General features: G+C 47.7%; 1 protein-coding gene across 1 annotated transcript in view; it reads right to left on the bottom strand.

Moving 5' to 3' along the window:
• Window positions 1-18,423, bottom strand: part of RCOR1 (REST corepressor 1) — an 82,455-nt gene extending 64,032 nt beyond the window's left edge. The window contains exons 1-2 of the mRNA XM_085225660.1: window positions 18,033-18,423; window positions 17,900-17,959 (exon numbers count right to left, since the gene is read on the bottom strand). Coding sequence (XP_085081786.1) covers window positions 17,900-17,959; window positions 18,033-18,222 — 250 coding nt within the window. The 5' untranslated portion in view covers window positions 18,223-18,423. The remainder of the gene's footprint in view (window positions 1-17,899; window positions 17,960-18,032) is intronic.
• Between the last annotated feature and the right edge of the window lie 1,161 nt (window positions 18,424-19,584).

The raw sequence follows: 19,584 nt of genomic DNA, 5'->3' as shown, positions 1-19,584 counted from the left end.
TGGTTACTCAACTGCTAGATCCAGCAGAAACCTCACTGCTGCTCTGATCTTCTGCCCTCCTCTCTGCTCACCAGTATGCTCACCTAACACACGTGCCAAGCTACAGCAGCAAGGTGCACTCGGTCATAGCCTTGGATCAGGTCCTGCTTATCCATATTGTGATAGCATCTCTTCATGGTAAAGCAGGTCATCAGTAGGCCTTGAACCACGAGATGGCCTCTTTGCATTATGCCTCTGTATCTGAGCTGCCAAGGATTTTATTCCCTTCAGGGTACCCTGAGGCACCATCATAACTGAGTGCAGGATAATCCCACTATCCAACTGACAGTGATTTTCAGAGATGCCAGCAGACATTCCTTAAGACCTATTTTACTCTCTCCTTTCCAAGAGCTGACTGAACGTAAGCTCTGTTAAGATTCCCAAATAACAGGTACATACCTCACGTGGCTGAAGGAATCAGTGCCACACACTGCCGTTACCAAGGGCTTCCACAGGATGCTGCAGGCACTCAGGTCCCTCTGGCTACCTTACACACGGCGATAACAAATGTTGCGGTGTCTCCGTAGACCAGCTGCCCTCTCATCTCTTAGTAAGGGATAGTGCCAGAGTTGTCATTTAATACAGATTTGGAATTCGTTCCCCATTTTACACCATCACAGGGAAAAATTAGCTTAGCTCAGAGGCATGAGACAGAGGTGTAAGTGATGCAGAGGGTGTTATTTAGGCAGGCAGCTAAAGAAGAGTCCAGGAGAAGCGAACACACTCCTGTTAGCATCACTTCTGCTGCTTTAGTCGTAGATGAGGCCTCAGCGCAGGAAATCTGGGGCTCCAGGCACATGCTTGAATCCAGTATGCCAGAACACACTGCCTCAAGAGTTTTCTTATTTTCTCATTCTGTGTTCCCCTTTGATATTTTCAGAGGACAAAGCCTTCAGATTCTCAGAAACCCTCTGGTGAAGCAGTCACAGAAAGAAGTGTGGAAGAGAAACTGCCAAGTCACATCCTCCAAACCCTCTGCTTAAGGTGGAAGAAGGTTTCTCTTCCAACAAGCTCCAGCAATATCGTTACTCCAACATGCCAGGCTTCCTCTGCAGAAGCAATATTGTAAAAGCACAGGACAAAGCAAAAGCAGGGTGGAAGGTTCTCTCATCTTGTGGTCCCCAGGAGCAGCTTCTCTTACAGGAGCAAGCACAAGAGGCAGCACCATCAACCAGGAATTCAGGTAACCTGAAGAAACATGCCCTTATACAGGCAGGGCTGGACAGCCTTCCAGGCCCTCATTACTCCACTAAGAGCAGAGGGACAGGATTAAACTTTGAGAGAAGTCAGTGCTATTCATAATGCATAGCACTGGTCTGGCACAAGAGTTCAACCTCAACACACATTTATTTGCTATGCATCCCTCTTTCTTCTAAGCAGGCTGAAAGAGAAGGCACAAATCTAGCTCCTGCCTTCCCTGCTAAGGAGATCTCTCTCCCTTCCCCACTCCTGGCACATGCCTACAGGCAGCTCCCTGCAATGGCTAGACAAGCCCAGCACCTGCTTTTCAGTAAAGCTATAGCACGCTGTCTCTACCAGGAATTCACAGTGGAATAGCTAATGCACCTTAGTTATCCTGCCATAAGAAATGCTTTTGACTTTGGCAGGATAGATTACAGTGGAAAATTTCTCCCTGTTTTACCTTCAGAATATGAATTAATCCACTGTGGTCAGATCAGACTTCAGATACATCAATTCTGTTAACAAGATCACAAACACTGGCATCTCCTCTCCCTTATCTTAGTTACCACCAAATAATATGGGGGATTCCAGCCCTGCTTTGTAAAACATTGTCTGGTTTATTCCGAAATGCTTTAGCCTGCTTCTCCACTCCACCCACATGCTGAACAACAGTTAGCTTTAACAGAAAATGGAAAACTAGAAGGTTCAACTTTCTGCCCAAGGTCACACTGGAAGTCAAGTAATGAGTTTCCTATGGTGAAACACCTGTCACGGTCTACGCCAAGTGGAAATGATTCTCAGATGTCAACATTTTAGGTGACTTTGCTTAATGAAGCCAAGCCCTTTTTTGAGTTTTCTCCTCTCTCCTCCCCTTATATTCAGATGTTAGTGCTCCTCGCTGTGGGATAAAAACCTAATCCAAGCTTACCTGCCCTCATTAAAAAGAGCCTTGATATTTCACCATTTTAAAAAATTTAAAAAAAAAAAAAAATGAAGTGGAGAATGCTTTTCAGAACAAGGACAAGAAGGTGGAAGAAGGGGAGGAAATATCACCATATCTGCATACCAAGCTGAAACAGTCTCAACTAGTTTCTCATTCATCTAAGCCCAACATACACTGCATAAGCACTAAGAGGGGTAACCCAGCTGGGGGCTAACAGAAAAAGATCCATAAGAACTCAATTAAGAGTCAGCTATGGAGAACACACATGCAGAGCAGAGGTGTTAATTACTCACCTTAGTACCTGGATTAACTGTGTACTAAAGACCTGCCCTAACTATGAATAGTGGCTACTTTCCCCATTGCTCATGAGCATCCCATGATTCCCTATGAGGAGAGGTACCAAGAGCCATGAACTCTGAAGGCAAGAGAATCCATTTTCTCTAATCCCAACATGAGTTTATAATCCTACAGTCCAAAGCCTCGAACAACTGAAAAAGGGAAAGCAAATTATTTTTCTCCCCTCGAGGTCCCACCTTCTCCCTTTATTACATTTCTAAGCACTGGAAGGAAACTATCAACGAGCTTCACAAACCACATCCAGGTGGTCAAACAAGCCCCCACCAAGCCCTTCAGACACTGGCATGAAATCCCAATGTCCTATGTGCTTTTTCCCCTATTGCTGCCAATTAGTCAGACAACCACACAGAACAGCCATTTCTGGTGAGCTGACAGCTTTCCCCATCCAGTCCTTTGCAGGGTCTGTCCACGATCATTATTTCATCCCCTTGCTCACTTCACTAACTTGCTAGCTCAGCTTGGCTACAGCCAAAAACTCAGAAGCTCTATTCCTACCACCTCCAAAGTTCACTGGCACTTCTGACTCACTCAGTTGTGGTTACATGAAGATGGCTCACTGCAGTGCAAGCTAAATAGCCACTTGAACACCTCCTCTGACAAGATCTTTGTCACCCTAGTTGTTTGACATGGACACATCTGTGAAATAACAGAGCATAACAGTATTGTGATCCAAGTAGGACAGGGATCTTGTGCCTAACAATGCCAGCATAAAGTGCCTACTCTTAAAGAAAAGTGCCCTGGTTATGCCTAGCCAAATCAAGCATCTGCATAACCACCTGTTGCAGAAAGAACACCAAGGAGCAGAGGAGGCTCATGCAATGAATGCACCACACTAACATGGCACATGAGCGATTGCCATGTTGCTCGTTTTTCAGAGCAAGAGGTTGAGTCATTGCATGGAATGAGGCATAGGAATTGGCATGACCTAGGTGATCACTTTAGGCAGGCTCTATTCCAGCCTCACAGAGCTCTAGGAGTACACGTACAGGCTATTTCCACCCCTGAAAGAGATACTGTGTTCTGTGCAACTCAGGAATGAGGCAGCAGCTGTAGCATACAGACAGGCAAAGGAGTCTGGAGAAAGAAGAGGTTGGAGGTGGAAAGAGAAAGAGTCATAGGGACCCTTTAAGCCAAACAAATGTTTAGGTACAAAGCTGTATGGACTAAAGTACATAAAGATAGAAGACCTGTACTACTCACCTGAAGTGACAAGATTGGAGGAGATCCATTCAAATGTGAATTCAGACACCTGACCCTGCAGAGCACAGGCCTTGCATCTCTGCTTAGCCAAGCGCTGTGCCAAGGGCCAGCCTGCACAGAGCCCGCCGCTCAGCTCTGCCTGCAGCTGGCTGCCATGTGCTCTGCAGAGCCAGCAGCCATTTGGCTCCCTCACGGCCTGCTGCATCATAAGAAACTACACAAAAGGTCCCTGCACCCCAGTGGAGATACAAAGGAACACTGCCTGGCTTCAGAACAGCAGAGGAATGCACGCTGCCAGGACATCTGAACTGCTCACGTGCAACCCCCTGCACACCTTTATCACAGGTCATGGCAAGACAGTCATCATCTCCATGGTGACCACATTCTGCCAAGCCCAGCTCTGCAGCACCAAGTAACAGTCCACTCTGCAGCCAGCACACTTCAGCAAGGTCATCAACTACAGCAGCCTTTGACACTAGTGAGATGCTGGCATGAACACAGCTTTCCTTCCACCACTCCCACCTCTCCAGTTCACATCTCCTGTCTCAGAAATACACTCACGATCATGTTCTCCAAAGGGCAAGAAGGTTAGATTTATACCCACCTGAGCTGGCAACTACCTATTTAATCTACCAAACAATGAAAGAACGGGAACACAAAATACCTTTCAAAGAGAACATTGAGAGCATGAGATTTTATTTAAAAGGATTTTTCCACTGCCACCTTTCCACCCTTCTGTGCTGGTTCTCCTCCTCTTGCCCCCTCCTAAAACACTTGCAAGGTAGCTGGAAGCTGTGTCCCTCTTGCATCTTCCCTGGTTCTCCCCTCCCTAGAGCCAGCCTCCAAGACTACAGAGCCTTGCCAAAATGCAAGGAGATGGAACACATTCTTGTTGTCAAATCTGCTTGTCCTTTTAACATATGGCATACAGAGCTTTGTTTCATCTCAAATTCAAAGCAACAAAGTTTAGCAGCCAGCTCTCATTACAGTATCTATATAGATTGAAGAATACTGGAAAATACTTTTTAAAAAGGCAACAGAAGGACAAAAGTTTCATACAACCTGGAAGCAATTCTGCCATTTGTTTAAAGCTTTCTAGTAACAGAACATGGCCTTTGAGTTAACATTTCATTTCAAACCACTTTAAAAACGTGATCGCACTGTGACTGTTCTGCACTGATGGATATTTCAGTTGGAAAAAAAAAATCTGGATACATATATTCCCTAGACAGTGTTCACTGACTCCCTAAAACCAAGGACAAAAATCCCAAAGGAATCAAGAGATGTTTTTAATTACTATTACACTGTTGATGAGAAGCAGACAGCAACTCTCAGATGCATAATTTCCCACATGCCAGGTACTGTACAACTCACCAGAATACAGCAAATGCTCAAACCAAGCTTTTGTATTTTGACCATACCAAGGCTGTACATAGTTATTAACCAAACAGAGGTGGAAATGACATAATAGGGCGATCCCATTGAAATTTGCTAGAACCACCATTTCTAAAAACACCCCCATCTCCATTCCCATCAAAGGGGCAGAGATCAGAGACATAAAATTCTGCTCAAGAAACCCCACAGGTAAGTCTCAGCCAGACCACAATTTCACTTAGTCAGAAAGGGAACTACAGTTAAAAATATTGCGCCCAAGAAGATATGGAAAGATGGATTTATTTTGAAGGTAGCATCCCGTACCAAATCCATTTCTACCAAGAGAACAGCTACTTAGAACATTTTGTTCAAACTGAAAAATTTCCAGCCCTTTGATTACAAAGGCAACCTGCCAAGCAAGAGTATAAAATTAGCACATTAGTGCAGTAGTGTCTTCTTCCTTAGTCTGAAGACAGCATCGGTGTCTCAACTGCATGCCACAGCTCTACACGGGTAAAACTGAGCTAAGACAAACTAGATTCATTCTTTCCTACTCCAGAGGCTCAGCATCGCTTGAAGAGCAGTGAAATACAGATATCAAGCCAGTTTAGGCTAGATATTAGGAAGAAATTCTTTACTGTGAGTGTGGTCAGACACTGGAACAGGCTGCCCCCAGTGAGGTCGTGGATGCCCCCTCCCTGGAGGGGCTCAAGGCCAGGCTGGATGGGCCTTTGAGCAACCTGGTCTAGAGGGAGGTGCCCTTTCTACAGCAGGTGTTTGGAACTAGATGTTCTTAAAGGTGCCTTCCAACCCAAACCATTCTAGGATTTCATGATTATTTTTTTTTCCTACTGATGAAAAAAAGCAAGAACCGAGCTGCAATAGGAGCACTAAGGCAAACCTAGCACACAAAGAGAACCCCCTCAGCAGCCAACCAACAGCACGGTAAGTGAGCAGCACCCAACCATTCTATCCCTTGATGCTGCATGGTGTATTGTAGCACAGGTGTTTCCCACTATGGCATCTAAGCACTGAGCCAATTTTTAAAACCCTGGTTACAACTGCTGCTCGCTTCAGAAAGTAAGCTATTTTTAAGACACATCATCAAAAACGGTTAGATGCAGCCCTTTTCCTTTTATTCTCATGTTTGACAAACAATTCAGCAGGCATCTATCCATCTTAAGAACGGTCTGGGTGCGTGCCTGCCCCAAGCTTGGTCCAACCTCCAACAAATTAAACATGCTGCCTTTTTTTTTTTTTTTTTTTTTAAATATAGGCACTATCTAGTCACTGGAAAGGTTTCTCCTGCCCAGCTCTTCCACAGGAGCTCATTACACCTACTCCCACCCTCTGCCCCAGCAGACACCAAAATCGTTTAGCAAGCAGTGCTGCTGCACCCAGTAGTCCCCTTGTCTCCAGCTGCCACAAAAGGACACGCTGCCGCTCAGGAGGCATTGCTCTGGGCAAAAAGGCAGCTGCCGGCACAAGTGATAACCAGACAGAGCAGCATTCCTCCCAGCTGAGCTGGAGACTTTGGTTTGAAGAGGAGGCTGGAGTCCGGTCCCACAGCCTTTTTGCAAGGACTTAGGAAAGAGGATGTGAAACAGTTCCCTTCCCTGCAAGTTTCAGAGCAATGAGGACTGTTGCCAAGCCTAATTCCCCCAACGCCTTATTGATTTCCTTGAACTCTAAAAATATTTTTATTAATGGTTTACAAAGTTCTGCATTTATTTCTCCCTTATATTCCAAAACAACCTCAGCAAGACTGCTGCAATAAAAGACACCGATTTGTCTAACTTAACTACTTGCACACACATTTTATGCAGCTCGAGCATTCACACAGCTCCTCCAGCACACACCTGCTCTCTCAAACAACAGCCCATCTCAGGCTACCAAAGCTCTGCTCCTAGACCAGCACAAGATGCTATTCAGTCACTACCTGCACCACAGCACCAGCTATGCACACTTACAGCACCAGCTCCAGCCACCTCTGCTTCAGCGCCAAAGGAAAAAAAGTCATTTGTTATCCATATATACAACCAGACACTCTTGCCAATTTGCAGGACGTTGGCAGGATGGCAGGATTTGTGCCTGTCCTGGTTGCACTGTAAGGACAGTATCTGTACTGCATGTGCAGGACAGCTTCCTGCCTCACTTGAAGGTGCCTGAGAAAATAAAGCAATCTCACGCACTCCCTCTCCAAACCAAATTTCAGAGGAGAGCACCTTCAGAACCAAATCTACAGAACCAGAAACCCACCCAAAATACATTAGGAACTAAAGCGCAATGTGGCACTTTCCCAGAGAGCAGCCCCGCTGCTCAAAGCCAGCACACACAGAAGGAAGCAATTTGCCAAGCAACTCAGATCTCAGGCTGGAAGCCAGAGGACAGCTCTGAAAAACCTTTCCTCTGCCACCAAGCTCCCCCCAGCAAGCCTCTCCCCCGAGTCATTCAATATTTGCACAAAGCTCACCAGGAGAAGGGAGGCAATGGGAACACCAGATGAGATCCAGCTGTTCTCCTCCCCCAGCACCACCAAGCTCAGCACATCCAAAGCTGAGCCTTGCAACCAAGCCTATAGCAGAAAAAGAAAGTACTGCAGGGCACTTACCCACCCTGCCACAACCCTGGGCTCTCAGATGGTGCTCTCCCACCATCCCAAGGCTCAGTTACTCACTCAAGTGATAAGAGTGAACTTCAGAGAACAACTCTGATATAGAGAAGGTGCCTCTTAGGAAGTGACAGAGCATACAGTAAGAGGTTTTGGGAGGACAGAGAGCAGAAACCAGAGTAGGGCTGGGCTGACAACAAGGTGGACAGATACGATCTGCAAGCTGTACACTAGTTGTAATGAAAGTGGGAGAACCACAAACAGCAACTTGGGGATGAAAAAAGGCAGAGACATATTAAAGGAAAGAAACCTTCTAAATGAGTTGACTACAAAAATATTTGGGCACAAACCATTTTTCAGCCTCAAAAGCAAGTAACTTCTGGAAGGACGGGCTAGGACAATTGCAGTTTGTTCAAGTAGTGAGAGGGAAAATAGGCAGTAGTGAGCCACAGTGTGAAGGGGGAAAACAACTTCAGAGCAGTTGCTGGGGGAGTTAAATTAGGTAAGAGTGTATTTTCCTAAGAAGAAGAGCAGGTGGTAATTGGGAATATCTCTATAGATGGCCTTATTCCAACAGGACTGACAGTTACTGCACAGCAAATGTTTATAAAATAAAAAGATCCCTTTAAACCAGTGGCCATAGCAGAACCAATTACTGCTTGGGTACAGGGAGCCAACAGGTGCAGAGACAAAGGCACGCTGCAGTTCAGTCCTCAAGGAGCACAAGGCCCAGCTCTCCTCAGAGGTTGAGTCCGCAGTCTCTTTCAGGCCCCTATAATTTACCATACATCCTTTGTTAGGCATTAACTACAAAAATAACGTGAGGGAATGCTGCCCTTGTTTATTAAACGGGATGAGCCAAAACACAAGGTGAGTTATCAGAAGTGCCCAAGCTAAAAGGTCTAACCCAGCTCAGCCAACACAAGCTGGCACCTGGGCTAACACAGTCTGCAACAGCATTTTGAGTTTATAAGGTGTCTATCTTGCCTTAGCCATAATTTTAAGGTTTTACAGCCAGAGTTTAGAAGCAATCTTGTGATATTTTAAGCCTGTGACCTTTGTTTAGAGCATACGTCACTTTTAGCAGTATCTATTTTAATGCAGGCCACAACTTTTAGACTCCATGAGCCACACAACAGTTTTGCATGGGACAACACATTGCTTTACCTTGCAGCACTTTGTTCTTTAAGGAAACACTGGACAAAAACTGACCTGCTAGAACTCTGCCCCATCCCTTCCCTCTTCTCAGCAAGCCACGGTGTCTCTGTTAACAGGTGCCCAGGATAGGTTTCCTGGAGGGCTGGCTGATGCCAGTGAACCCTTCCATCACAGGTTTGATCCTGTCCATTCAGAAATGAAGACAAAATGTGGGGAGCATCAAGCTGCCTTCCCTCCACAGGAGGTGGAATATCAGAGGTGATTTATTGTTGCTGTTAAGACTTCTTAATCCCCACATCGAGCTGGGTCTGCCTAGCAACAAGTTGAAGTTTTAAACTTGTGTCATCTTCCCTGTGTTCCCATGGCTACTGCTGTGCACAGTGCCTGGTGGCTGCAGAGGGTCTCACCGGGGCACTTTGGGATTCATAGACAGAGAGCAGCACCAAAGAAGCACTAATGCTGCTACCTGGCACATCCTGACAGGGATGGAGGGCTGTCAGGAAGGAAACAGATACCTGCTGGCACCTCCAGATCGTATACAGTAAGTGGCACCACAAGCTGGGATTTCAGCTTCTTACACAGCTGTTAGCAACCAAAGCACAGAACAATGCAACTCCAGCAAATGGCTACATGGTATGTGGGAAAGATAGCTCTTAATACAATTAAAATAGGGAGTGGGAGAGGTCTGTCAGTGAAAAAAAAAGACAAAAAAAAACAAAAAACCCTCCCCCCAATACACACCCAAAACTTAAAATGATGCTATTAACAAGAGCAGAGGGACAAGGTTGAACCCTCAACAAAAAGGGTGGAGAAGAAACAATGAAATGCTCCCCATTTCAATGTAAGCTCTGAGTAAAGAGCTGCTTCTGAAACAATTATGTTACATAAACCAGACTTTCCTAGTAATAGCCTCCCAGTTGAAAAAGACAGACCATTCCTGACACAACAGCGGTTCTTCCAAACCTTTGGCCATTCGCAGTCCCTCTGCTGGGGCTCTCACCATGAAACAGCTAACAGGGGAGGCCGAACATTAAGCAAGTATCAGTTTTGTTTGTACGTGTTAGTTGGAGGTTCTGAACCCAGAAGCCAAAGGTATGATTCCACATTTGTCAAGCAGTGCTTTCACATGAGGATTAAGCAGTCTGAAAGGACACCAATTCTAAGTCACGTACACTGGTAATTATTTTCAATACCCAACTTTCAAATGGAAGTAGTTACATAAGATAAAGCCCAATCTGATGAGACATCTACTTGTCTAAAATTGCACACGATGGGCTACCACAGATACCTACAGACAGCAGGTCTGCAACAGACAGCTGCATGGTTCAATCCCTCCCATTCGAAAGCTATACCACAAGCCTTAGGCTCTCTTCAGATGATTGAGAGATTTATTCACAAAATCAATTCAGCTGAAGAGTACAGAAATAAAGCAGGTAGCAAGGAAGCTGAGTTAACTTTGAGGCCAAAATGACTTTTCCTACTGTCTCTGATGGATGGGGGAGCATTCTTCTAGAGATACACGGTTAAACACACGCACAGAGTACCTGGGAGCCCTGCTGATGGCCCCCAGAGGGACCTGCACAACTGAAAGATGGTGGTGAAGGGGGAAGCATAGAGAACAATTTCCTTCTAAGAGGGGATTTTTGCCATTTTATCACACTGCTGCAGCCTCCTCCCCCCAGAGAGGCAGCGTTTACCAATACTTCCTTTATGAAGTTCAAAGAGCTAGCTGCTGCACAGAGCTGAATTTCTGAAGATACTTGGAAAGGTAAACACACTTGTTTAGTCTAAAACCCTTTAGCGAAAAGTGAAGCCATTTTAGCAAGTTTGACTACAATACTTAAAAGCAGTCACATCAGTCTGTTCCATTTCAAAACAAACTAACGGGAGCACAAAAGCAACCCAGTTCTAGAATATGCTGCCTTCAATAAGGCATAGCACAGCACATCCTCTTGCACTTTCGAAAAGCAAAAAGAAGTCAAAACTTTCACATGGAACTATAAATTAAAGCTTGTGGAGAGAAACCTAATCTAAGATTCCTTTATAAAAGCATTGTTAAGAACACCCTCAGATTACATCAATTTTGTATTTTGAAGAACTGCATTTTGAACTCTTCTTTTGAGATTAAACACTTAAGAACATGGCACTGCTCATCATGTCACACAGCCAAATCAGAGCCTCGAAAGAGAAGGTCCCCCAGTGCACAGAGGTACAGACTTCCTAGGAAGTAGGCATGCTCTTTCTGCCAACACAGGGTTTTCTCTCTGTTTCAGTCTCCAGCCTCACCAATGGGAGATCTGTCAGTGCTTTACTACTGCCTTGGACATACAGTGGTCATGGTGAGTCTTCGCCATAACCAGAAGTTGTTGTATCTGAGGGAAGTGGAGATACAAAGTACCACGGTTCTGAGGAGCCATTACTCAGATTTACCTGCCCAGTTCACAGTGAAGTTTATTAAAGTTGCAGTACAGGTTAAAAAAAATACATACAGATGTCTAACAATGCATTGTCATTTATAGCACACTGAATGTAAGTGACAGAACTAGAGCCCACTGTAAGCCGCATTATACAGTGCACCTTGATCACAGAGGCAAAGAGTTCTGAGCTAATTATAATGACTAATCACAGGGAGCTCTAAGCTCTCACTTGGCCAAGTCACAGAACTAACCAGGGCTGAAAACAAGAGTTTTAAGAGCAACTCATTAAGCAGCAGGAACCAGCTATGAAGAACAAAAGCATTCCCTCTACCTAGTATTAATTCCAGTCCTGCCACTAATACACCTGTCAGTGCATGAGGCAGCTATTACCTCCCCATACAAACACTACATGTGCCAGGCAGGGAAGGAAGCCACAGGCTTCGGCCGCACCAGAGACTTGTTTGTTTACTACAGCATTCAGGTTTGGGAAGGGACTTCTTGTACTATTTGAGGAACAAGAAAGCTCTGAAACCCTGCCTTGGGATGAGGTGGGATGGGATCTCTGCACCCTTCACAGGACAGGCAGGTGAGGTGAAAGCTAACTGTGGAGCCATGCAGACCAAGACATGGTCCCCCTGGGGAAAGAAGCTCAGAGGTAAGAGGTGCAGCACCAAATCTACAGCTGTGCTCCTGCTAGGGTGCCAGATACAGATTGAAAATTCCTCAGGTTAAGTTTTGCTCTCTTTCCCTTTGTCTCCAGTCTGGATTTAAGTAAAGAAATTAAAAAAAAAAAATAGTGCCAGCATCTACAAGTGACCACCACTTTCCTCACATGGAAGTGGTCAGGCAGCTCCTCCCCCCACCCCCCTTCCTGCCTGCCATGTAACTGTGTGAGCCTCATGTACTGATGAGGAACAAGACTGGCAGAGGCATTCCCCCAGCCACAGGCAGGGCTACCAGCACAGCAAGGAGAGGCAGGAGCCATCACCCCTCCCCTGGGGCAGCAGGGACCTGCCTGGCCTTAAGAACCACTTACAGCTAGATAGGATAGCTGAAAAATCAAGTTCTGTGCAATAGCATTCAACAGGAGCTCCTTGTCTGCTCTGCAGTACAGGCAGTACAAAGAGGCTGTCCTTGTGGCAGGAGCAGGGCAAGACCAATACAGCCCATGATGGAAAAAGGGGCTAAGCAAACTACAACTAGGGGAGGCATCTCCCAGCAGGAAGTTGCAAAGACAAGCCACAGTAGCTAAATCTTTCACGGGGGGCAGAGGAGAACAAAGTCAACTAGAATTTAAAACACTTAATACTATCTGAAATCTCAAGTTAGGAAGTAGGAAGTTATGTTGTAACAAGCTTAAGGGTTTTAGGTGCCCATTCTGCTCCAAACAGACCCACAAGTCCAATCGCATTCTCTAGAATTCTTAAGGCTCCTCATTTCCACGCACCTCATTTCCAAGCATACATCCAACACCAAAGTGGGAAAATACTGTTTTTGGGGATGGTGCAAGTCTCCTCAGGTAACAGTGAAAGGATCAAGACACAATAGGTTTGATCAAGAAACTATGTGGCCTTTGTCAGCCCAAACACATCGGTCATTAATATATTTTTGTTTGGTATTTCTGATTAGATCAAACATCCTCATTAATCTCTTCTTTCCCAAACATACTGCTGCACTAAGGGAGTTCCTGCCTGTTGTGTTTAAGGCAAAGCCATTTGAGGAAATGAGATAGCCTTCCAGGATACCAGTATTTCCAGTAGCAGGAGCGTGGTTGCGCCTTTTCCACTTGCTTAGATGTATATCCCAACATCTCTCTTAAAGAGCACACTATTTTTCTGCTTCTTGTTCTGATGAGTCCACTTATCTAAATACCATTTTCTCTTACAGTTACTGGGTGCTCAGTCTATTTGCAAACTATTAATACTGTTAGGTACAGGACTAACAGTTTTATTTGCAAACAAAGAAACAGAACAAGCTGGCTAGGAGCTGGGCTTGCCAAGTGCAAGTCATAAGGGGCCTTTTAACAATCCCTTGTTAAATGAGTGGCAGTCCCTGTTGTGTAGCCGAATAGGTGCCTCTGCAGCCATGACTCAGCTGCACCTTTCTGGATAATCCTGCCAAGTAGCTGAAGACACAACCTAACCCCTACAACAAAGAAATACAGCTATTCTAAAGGTGTCAACCATCTAAGGGCTGGTCCACAATAACCTTCCACCTCTGATCCTAAACAGAGGGAGGCTGGCCATGCTTACAGCCAGAGCTGGATGAATGCATCCCAACTCCCCCCAGGCATCTCCCTCTACAGCACACAGCAGCACCACCACCACTTCCCTACCAGCGCTCTGATCAGAGGCAGCAGACAGCATTTCTCTCCTTCTCAGCCAACTGCATTAACACACTTTCTGACTGCTAGAAAGGTGAGGTTTTGTTTGAAGGTTTTTTTGGGTGTTACGCGCCTCCCCCCCCCCCCCCCCCTTTTCTTCTTTTTGCAACACTGAAACAGCACAGTCTTGGCTGTGAAAGAAAGCAAGAAAATACCAACTGGTTGCACAGCAGCATGCAGTACAGCTAACAGTGTGGGACAGAGAACAAGATCCTCAAAGATTCCACCGATGTGTGGCAGCAAGCACCTTCCAGTAGGCACCTAGATCTGGAAATACTATAGAGTATTGCCTCCCACTGTTTAAACTGTTAGAGTGTGACAAAGAAATAACAAGAAGAGATCAGTATTGGAAACAAGTCACTGAAGATACAGCTCAACTTTGGATCTATACAGCAGGACACTGTTGAACTGAACCAGCTTTTCCTCATCTATTTCTACTTTCCAAAGATGACTGACAAAAATGATATTCAAAGACACACAATGTGATGGTAGTAAAAAAAATGAAGTTATGAGGAAGAAAGGAATATAAAGTTGTAGTGCTCTAAAGAAGAAAAAAAAAAAAAGCTGGTCTGCCCTCCAATACATACCACAATATAGAACAGATCACTTCCTAAAGGGAGAGGCTTAACACTCCTCAAAATTATGCAAGCTTTCATCTTCCTTTGTATTCCCTGTCTGAGTTAAAGCGCTCACTAATGTTTTCTTCCTCCTATTTTCACTACTCCAGCAGTAAGGGCATATAAATTAATAAGCAACAAGTAAAATGGTCAAGTACAGTATTAGTATTTCCCCATATGAAAGATCTTTTATTTAGCTTTAGGATATGCAACGTTTCCTGCCACCAAGTTTTTCCATTAATAGGACATGTGGGTTTCATATATATAGATTAAAAGAACCATAATAGTTTTCTGTCCTCAAAATCCTCAGTGTCTCAGATGGAGAACTCGCAAGAAATGCTGACTTGGTGATAACAGCCTTTGTTCAACATACCCGATTTTCAGGTGGATGTCAAATATTTGACTATGAACTCTAATAAGAGAAGGCACAGGAGAGTTGACGACAAATTTTCATGTTATGTTTGTAAAACAGAGTCCAGACAGGGAAACACAGCTGAAGTACAAATTTTACTGATTCTAGCAAGCTCTGGCATAGTATTTTCAGCCCAGAAGTTTGCCTGTTCTCCTCCCCAGTTTGTTACATCAGCTCGTCAAATATAAGTGTTTCTTCTGCACAAGCCTCATTGTTAGTGAACAACTACTCTATTACCAATGTTAAGAGAGTTGTAAGTCCTACACTACAGGAAAGAGATGGGTGACTTGTTTCCGAGAGAACTAAGCAAGAACTGTTTCCAAAGTAATGGTGGCCTGGGACAGGAAAGAAGGCAGGCAGCAAGGAAGCCATAGGCCCTGCCAGCACCAGAGCAGGCCTCGCCACCTCAAAAGGGGCAGCTGAGGGGCTACGAGCCAGACTGCCAGCTTCATGCATCCACAGCCTTTCCCTGGCCGCACAGGGCATTAAAAACCTGCTGGGTTTAAGAATTATGCCAAAAAAGAAACACAATCCTTCATCATTTTCCCTGCACTCTACTCCAGCAAGAGACAACCACTGTCCTCCACACTGAGGTCCTGAGCAACCATTCTTGTGTGAACCCAGACAAGAACTGTGGAAACACTCCACTTTCAGCCCCTTCAGCTCAGCACTTTTGCACTGCAGCTATTAAATTCATGAGGCTCAAACTGGCATCCCACCACAGCCTCACCCCCCTCCTCTGTACTCCAGCCACAGCCTTTGCCTACCTCTCTGCACCCCCCGGCCTCACACAAAGATTTCAGGAAAGCTTTCCTCATTTACCTGCTCTTTGCCACAGCTACCTTGTGGCTCAGAAATAAACAGAACAAAATGCTTTCTCTGCCCTTATGCATGGGGACAGAGGAACACCCACGTAAGAATGGTGATGTAAGAGTCAGCACTACAAATATACCTCAGTCTAACCAAAGTTATAATTGAACATTAAATTCAGTGCATGTCTCTCCTTTTATATATATATAGAGACACACACAGACCCCACCTAATCTATACCATGTTTCACCTCACACACAGCTGAGGTGTGAGCCCTGTGCATTTTTATCAGCTAGACAATCTGAAGGTGAAAACCAACAGGACTCCACACCAAGTAACCTTCAAATTTTAGGATTTTGGTCAACCAGTCCCTAACATTTCTACCAAGAAACAGATAAAGTGTCCTCATGCTCTGATAACACTGCTCCACTTATATAACTTTGAAATTATCAGCAAGATGGGACAATTTTACAGTTTCATTGAACGGGTCTCAGTGCAGTGTATTCAGACTTGCTTAGGGTTTCTTTAAGGCTTATTTAGGATCTGCTTTCCTAAAAACAGTGAGAAAGACGCACATCGATAACCATACCACAGCCATTTATCTTTGAGGACTGAGAAGTCACAGAATTCAGGGAATAATTCAATGAAAAATTAATCCTGAGTAATTTGACAGGCAACACTGACTTCAGTACACGAGCAGACAAAAGTTCATCTGAAACTTACTAACTGAAAAGAATACATTTTAAAAAGAAAAAGGAAAAAGGTGGGGAGAGGAGGAAGAAAAGAAAGGATGCAGTGCCCATTCAGGTCACTAGAAAATTGCTTGTGTACTTTAGGTGGGTGTACTTAAGGCTTGCTGCCTACTGTGCAGCCAAACCAGCACGCCTGCTGAAGCTATGCTGAGGTGTATCTACTCAGAAAAAAGGTGGTTTCTCCACATCACACACTCCCCCGCCCTTTCACTACACACAGTGAAGAAAGTAATAACCTATGTATAGGTCACAGCACATCTAAAAGTTAAAATCAGAACAATGTATAACTGAACGCATAATAGAGAGGAAGAAGCATGCTGTACCCCCCCCCCCCCCAGCCCCCACCTATTATGCTAAAGAAATGAATTGCACAAAAGAACATCATTTACAGGGGTGACTGAAAAGCCCAAGTATTGTTGCAATACGTGGCTGATAGCCAGCACGACGTGCGCGGTGCGTTATAGTGATGCTGCATTTGACCTACAGAGTGAAAAACCGTGTCAACTGCCGCTAACTACCAACACCCACACAGCTTCTCCTCCTCCTCCTGGTCCAGCAGCCATGGAGCTCCCATGTGCCCAGAGCTTGCATTGGGTTTTGTGAGAAACACAGGGAAAGGAATGGGGAAGAAGCATACTGTAAATCAATAGAAGTAACGCCGAAGTTGAGAAAGAAAAAAAAAAAAAAAAAACCACGTTCACCTCCAGAGAGCGTTAACAGTTAAAATAGACATATATGTGCCACATAATAATAAAAGGGCATCCAACATATTAGCAGGCAGCACGAGGGCGTCCAGGAGGAACGCTCCTCCCAAACGCACACAATAGTTGCTGTCAGGGTTACTCGATCAGGAGCCACCACAGCTTTCCAAATCCTTCTTTTTGTTTTAAGAGAGGGACGGCGGATTGCATTAAGTTTGGGCAAGGCGAGGGACAACTCCAAACGCGAGGTCTCCAGATGGGAGGAGGGCTTTGGTAGCCTCAGCCCAGGTCACAAAGGAACAATGCAACAAAATTCGCTTACATTTCAAACTAAGGAGGTCACCAGGCTGTCTTTATGCGCCCAGATACAGCCGAGATGCATCACCAGTGCCGTGCAGCCAGCACCTGCCTCTCCGTACAGCCACAATTCCTTTGTCTGCTCAAAATTTGCTCTCCTACCACTTTAAATTAGCTTACAAAGCGCTGCAGCAGAATAGCTGGAATGTGAAATATTTCTGGGGGGAAGTCGGAGGGCTTCATGGAAAGAAAGAGGAAAAATATAAAATAATAATAATAAAAAAATACGGACCGAGATAGGTACAAAGGCATTCATAAGTTGGTTGAACACACGAGTCTGGGAAGGGAGAAGAAAAAAAAAAGGGGGGGGCTATGGGGGGGGGGGGAGGGGGGGGAAGGTTAGCCAACTGCCATCTCCCGGCCGGCAGCCTCCCGCTCCCGGTACCGCCCGCAAAGCGCCCCCCGGAAAGCATCGGGCTCCGTCCTCGCACCGCGGCTCCGGGCAGCAGGTCCGTGCCCCGAGAAAGGCCGAGGGTCAGCCCACGCGGGGTGCGATCGCGGGGGAGGGGAGGGGGGGGAACCGCGCGGGGACACCGAGGGCTGCCACCCGCCCGCCCTCGCCCAAGTTCCGCCCCCAACGACTCACCGGGGTCAAACTCGGGGACCACCGCCTGGTACTGCGGGCCGACCCTCATGCCGCCGCCGGCTGCGGAGCAGAGAGAGCGTTACCGCGTGCGCCGCGCCCGCCGCCCGCCGCCCGCCGGCCCCGCCGCGCTCACCGTGCTCTTCATCGCTGGAGGAGCCAGAGCTGCCCTCCTCCCAGGAGTTGCTGCTGCTGTTCCCGTTGGGGGCAGCGGCCAAACTTTTGTTATTCCCGTTATTGTTATGATTCGCGCCGGCGGAGGTATTGTTATTCCTGCCCCGCCGCTTCCCCGACACCTCCGGGCCCTTCTCGATCATGGCTGGCATTTGGGGTGGGGGGAAGGAGAACAACGCGGGGGGAGGGGGGTGAAGGGGGGAGAGAGAGAGGAGTTTAAAAACTGAGGGGGGCGGCGGGCCGGGCCGGGGGGAGGCGCCGCGTGCGGGCGGGCGGGGCGGGCGGTAGCGGGCGGGCGGGAGCCGGGGCGGCGGCACTACATCCCCCGCCGCGATCGCCCCGAACTTTGAGGCTCATCCCAGCCCTGCGCTGGGACTCCGTTCAACCTGCGTTGCTAGCCCGTCTCTCGGCCCCGCCCACCCGCGCTCCCATTGGCTCAACCTACATTTTGGGAGGCCATCCCGTTCTCTCATTGGCTGTCGTCCGCCGTCCATCGCCAAGGCCCGGCGCTTCCGTTTGTGAGGTTAGGTAGAGGCGTAGCGCCGGGCCGGGCGCCGTGTGGGATCTCTCCGCCCGCGAGTGCCTCTGGGCTGAGGGCTCCTCACGGAGCGCGGCGGGGGCATGGGCGGGCTGCTTGTCGCATGGCGCGGCCCGCAGGGAACGCCACAGGCCGCGGGGCCGCCGCCGGCTCGGCCCGGGAGGAGGGCGCGAAGGGACTACTTTCCCCCTCCCCCCCCCCCGCGGCGGAAGGTTACGCGTGGTTTGAATGGGTTCTATACAAAGCCCCCGGTGCCAGGGATGGGGGATAGGGGCCGCTGAGGGCACGGGTTCGCCTATGGGGCTCCGCGGGATGGCCGCTGCTCCGCGGGAGGGGGGAAGCCACTCAGCGGTGTGCCGAGGGAGCCTCGAGGAAACAGGGAGCGGCTGAGGGCAGGGAGCAACTTTTGGGGAGCGCCGCCAGGGCGGAGCACCGGGGTCACCTGACGGAGCGGGGCGGCACCGCGGGCGCCCCCTGGCGGCAGGGCGGGTAGCGGCGCGGCGTGCGATGAGACGCGTCCGGCCGAGGCTCGTAGCAACAGCCGGCAGCCTGGCCTCTCTTCCCGTCAGGAGCCTTAAGGCTCGTCCCGGGGCCCGCACCCCATTTCCCCCACGTTCCCGTTGTGCTAACGAGGCCCCGCTGTGCCTGGCAGAGCCCAGCAGCCGGTGGCCGGGGGGCCCGGTGGGACACGGGGATTCGGGGCCGCCGCGAAGCGCCGTCCCGGAGCCGCACGTGAGGCTGTGGTGCTGTTGGGCCGCCCACGTGATGCTCCCAAAAATGGGGAGCGAGCCCACGCGAGGCAGCGGAACGAACAGCCTCAGTGCCCGCTTTGTCCTCTCCTCCTTCCCCGAGCCGCCCATTGAAGCGCTCCGTGCGCTCTCGGCAGCGTTGCCGGGGGCCCGGGCCGTCCCGGTGTTGGGCACAGCGCACCAACTGCGGGCAGCGCTGGGCCGAGGTGAAACAATACATAATCGTG

The sequence above is a fragment of the Meleagris gallopavo genome, chromosome 5, assembly GCF_905368555.1.
Source record: "Meleagris gallopavo chromosome 5, MGAL_WU_HG_1.1, whole genome shotgun sequence".
In the NCBI taxonomy this organism is placed as follows: Eukaryota; Metazoa; Chordata; class Aves; order Galliformes; family Phasianidae; genus Meleagris; species Meleagris gallopavo.
Note: the sequence above shows the minus strand (reverse complement) of the source record. Positions and strands in the feature narration are given on the sequence as shown.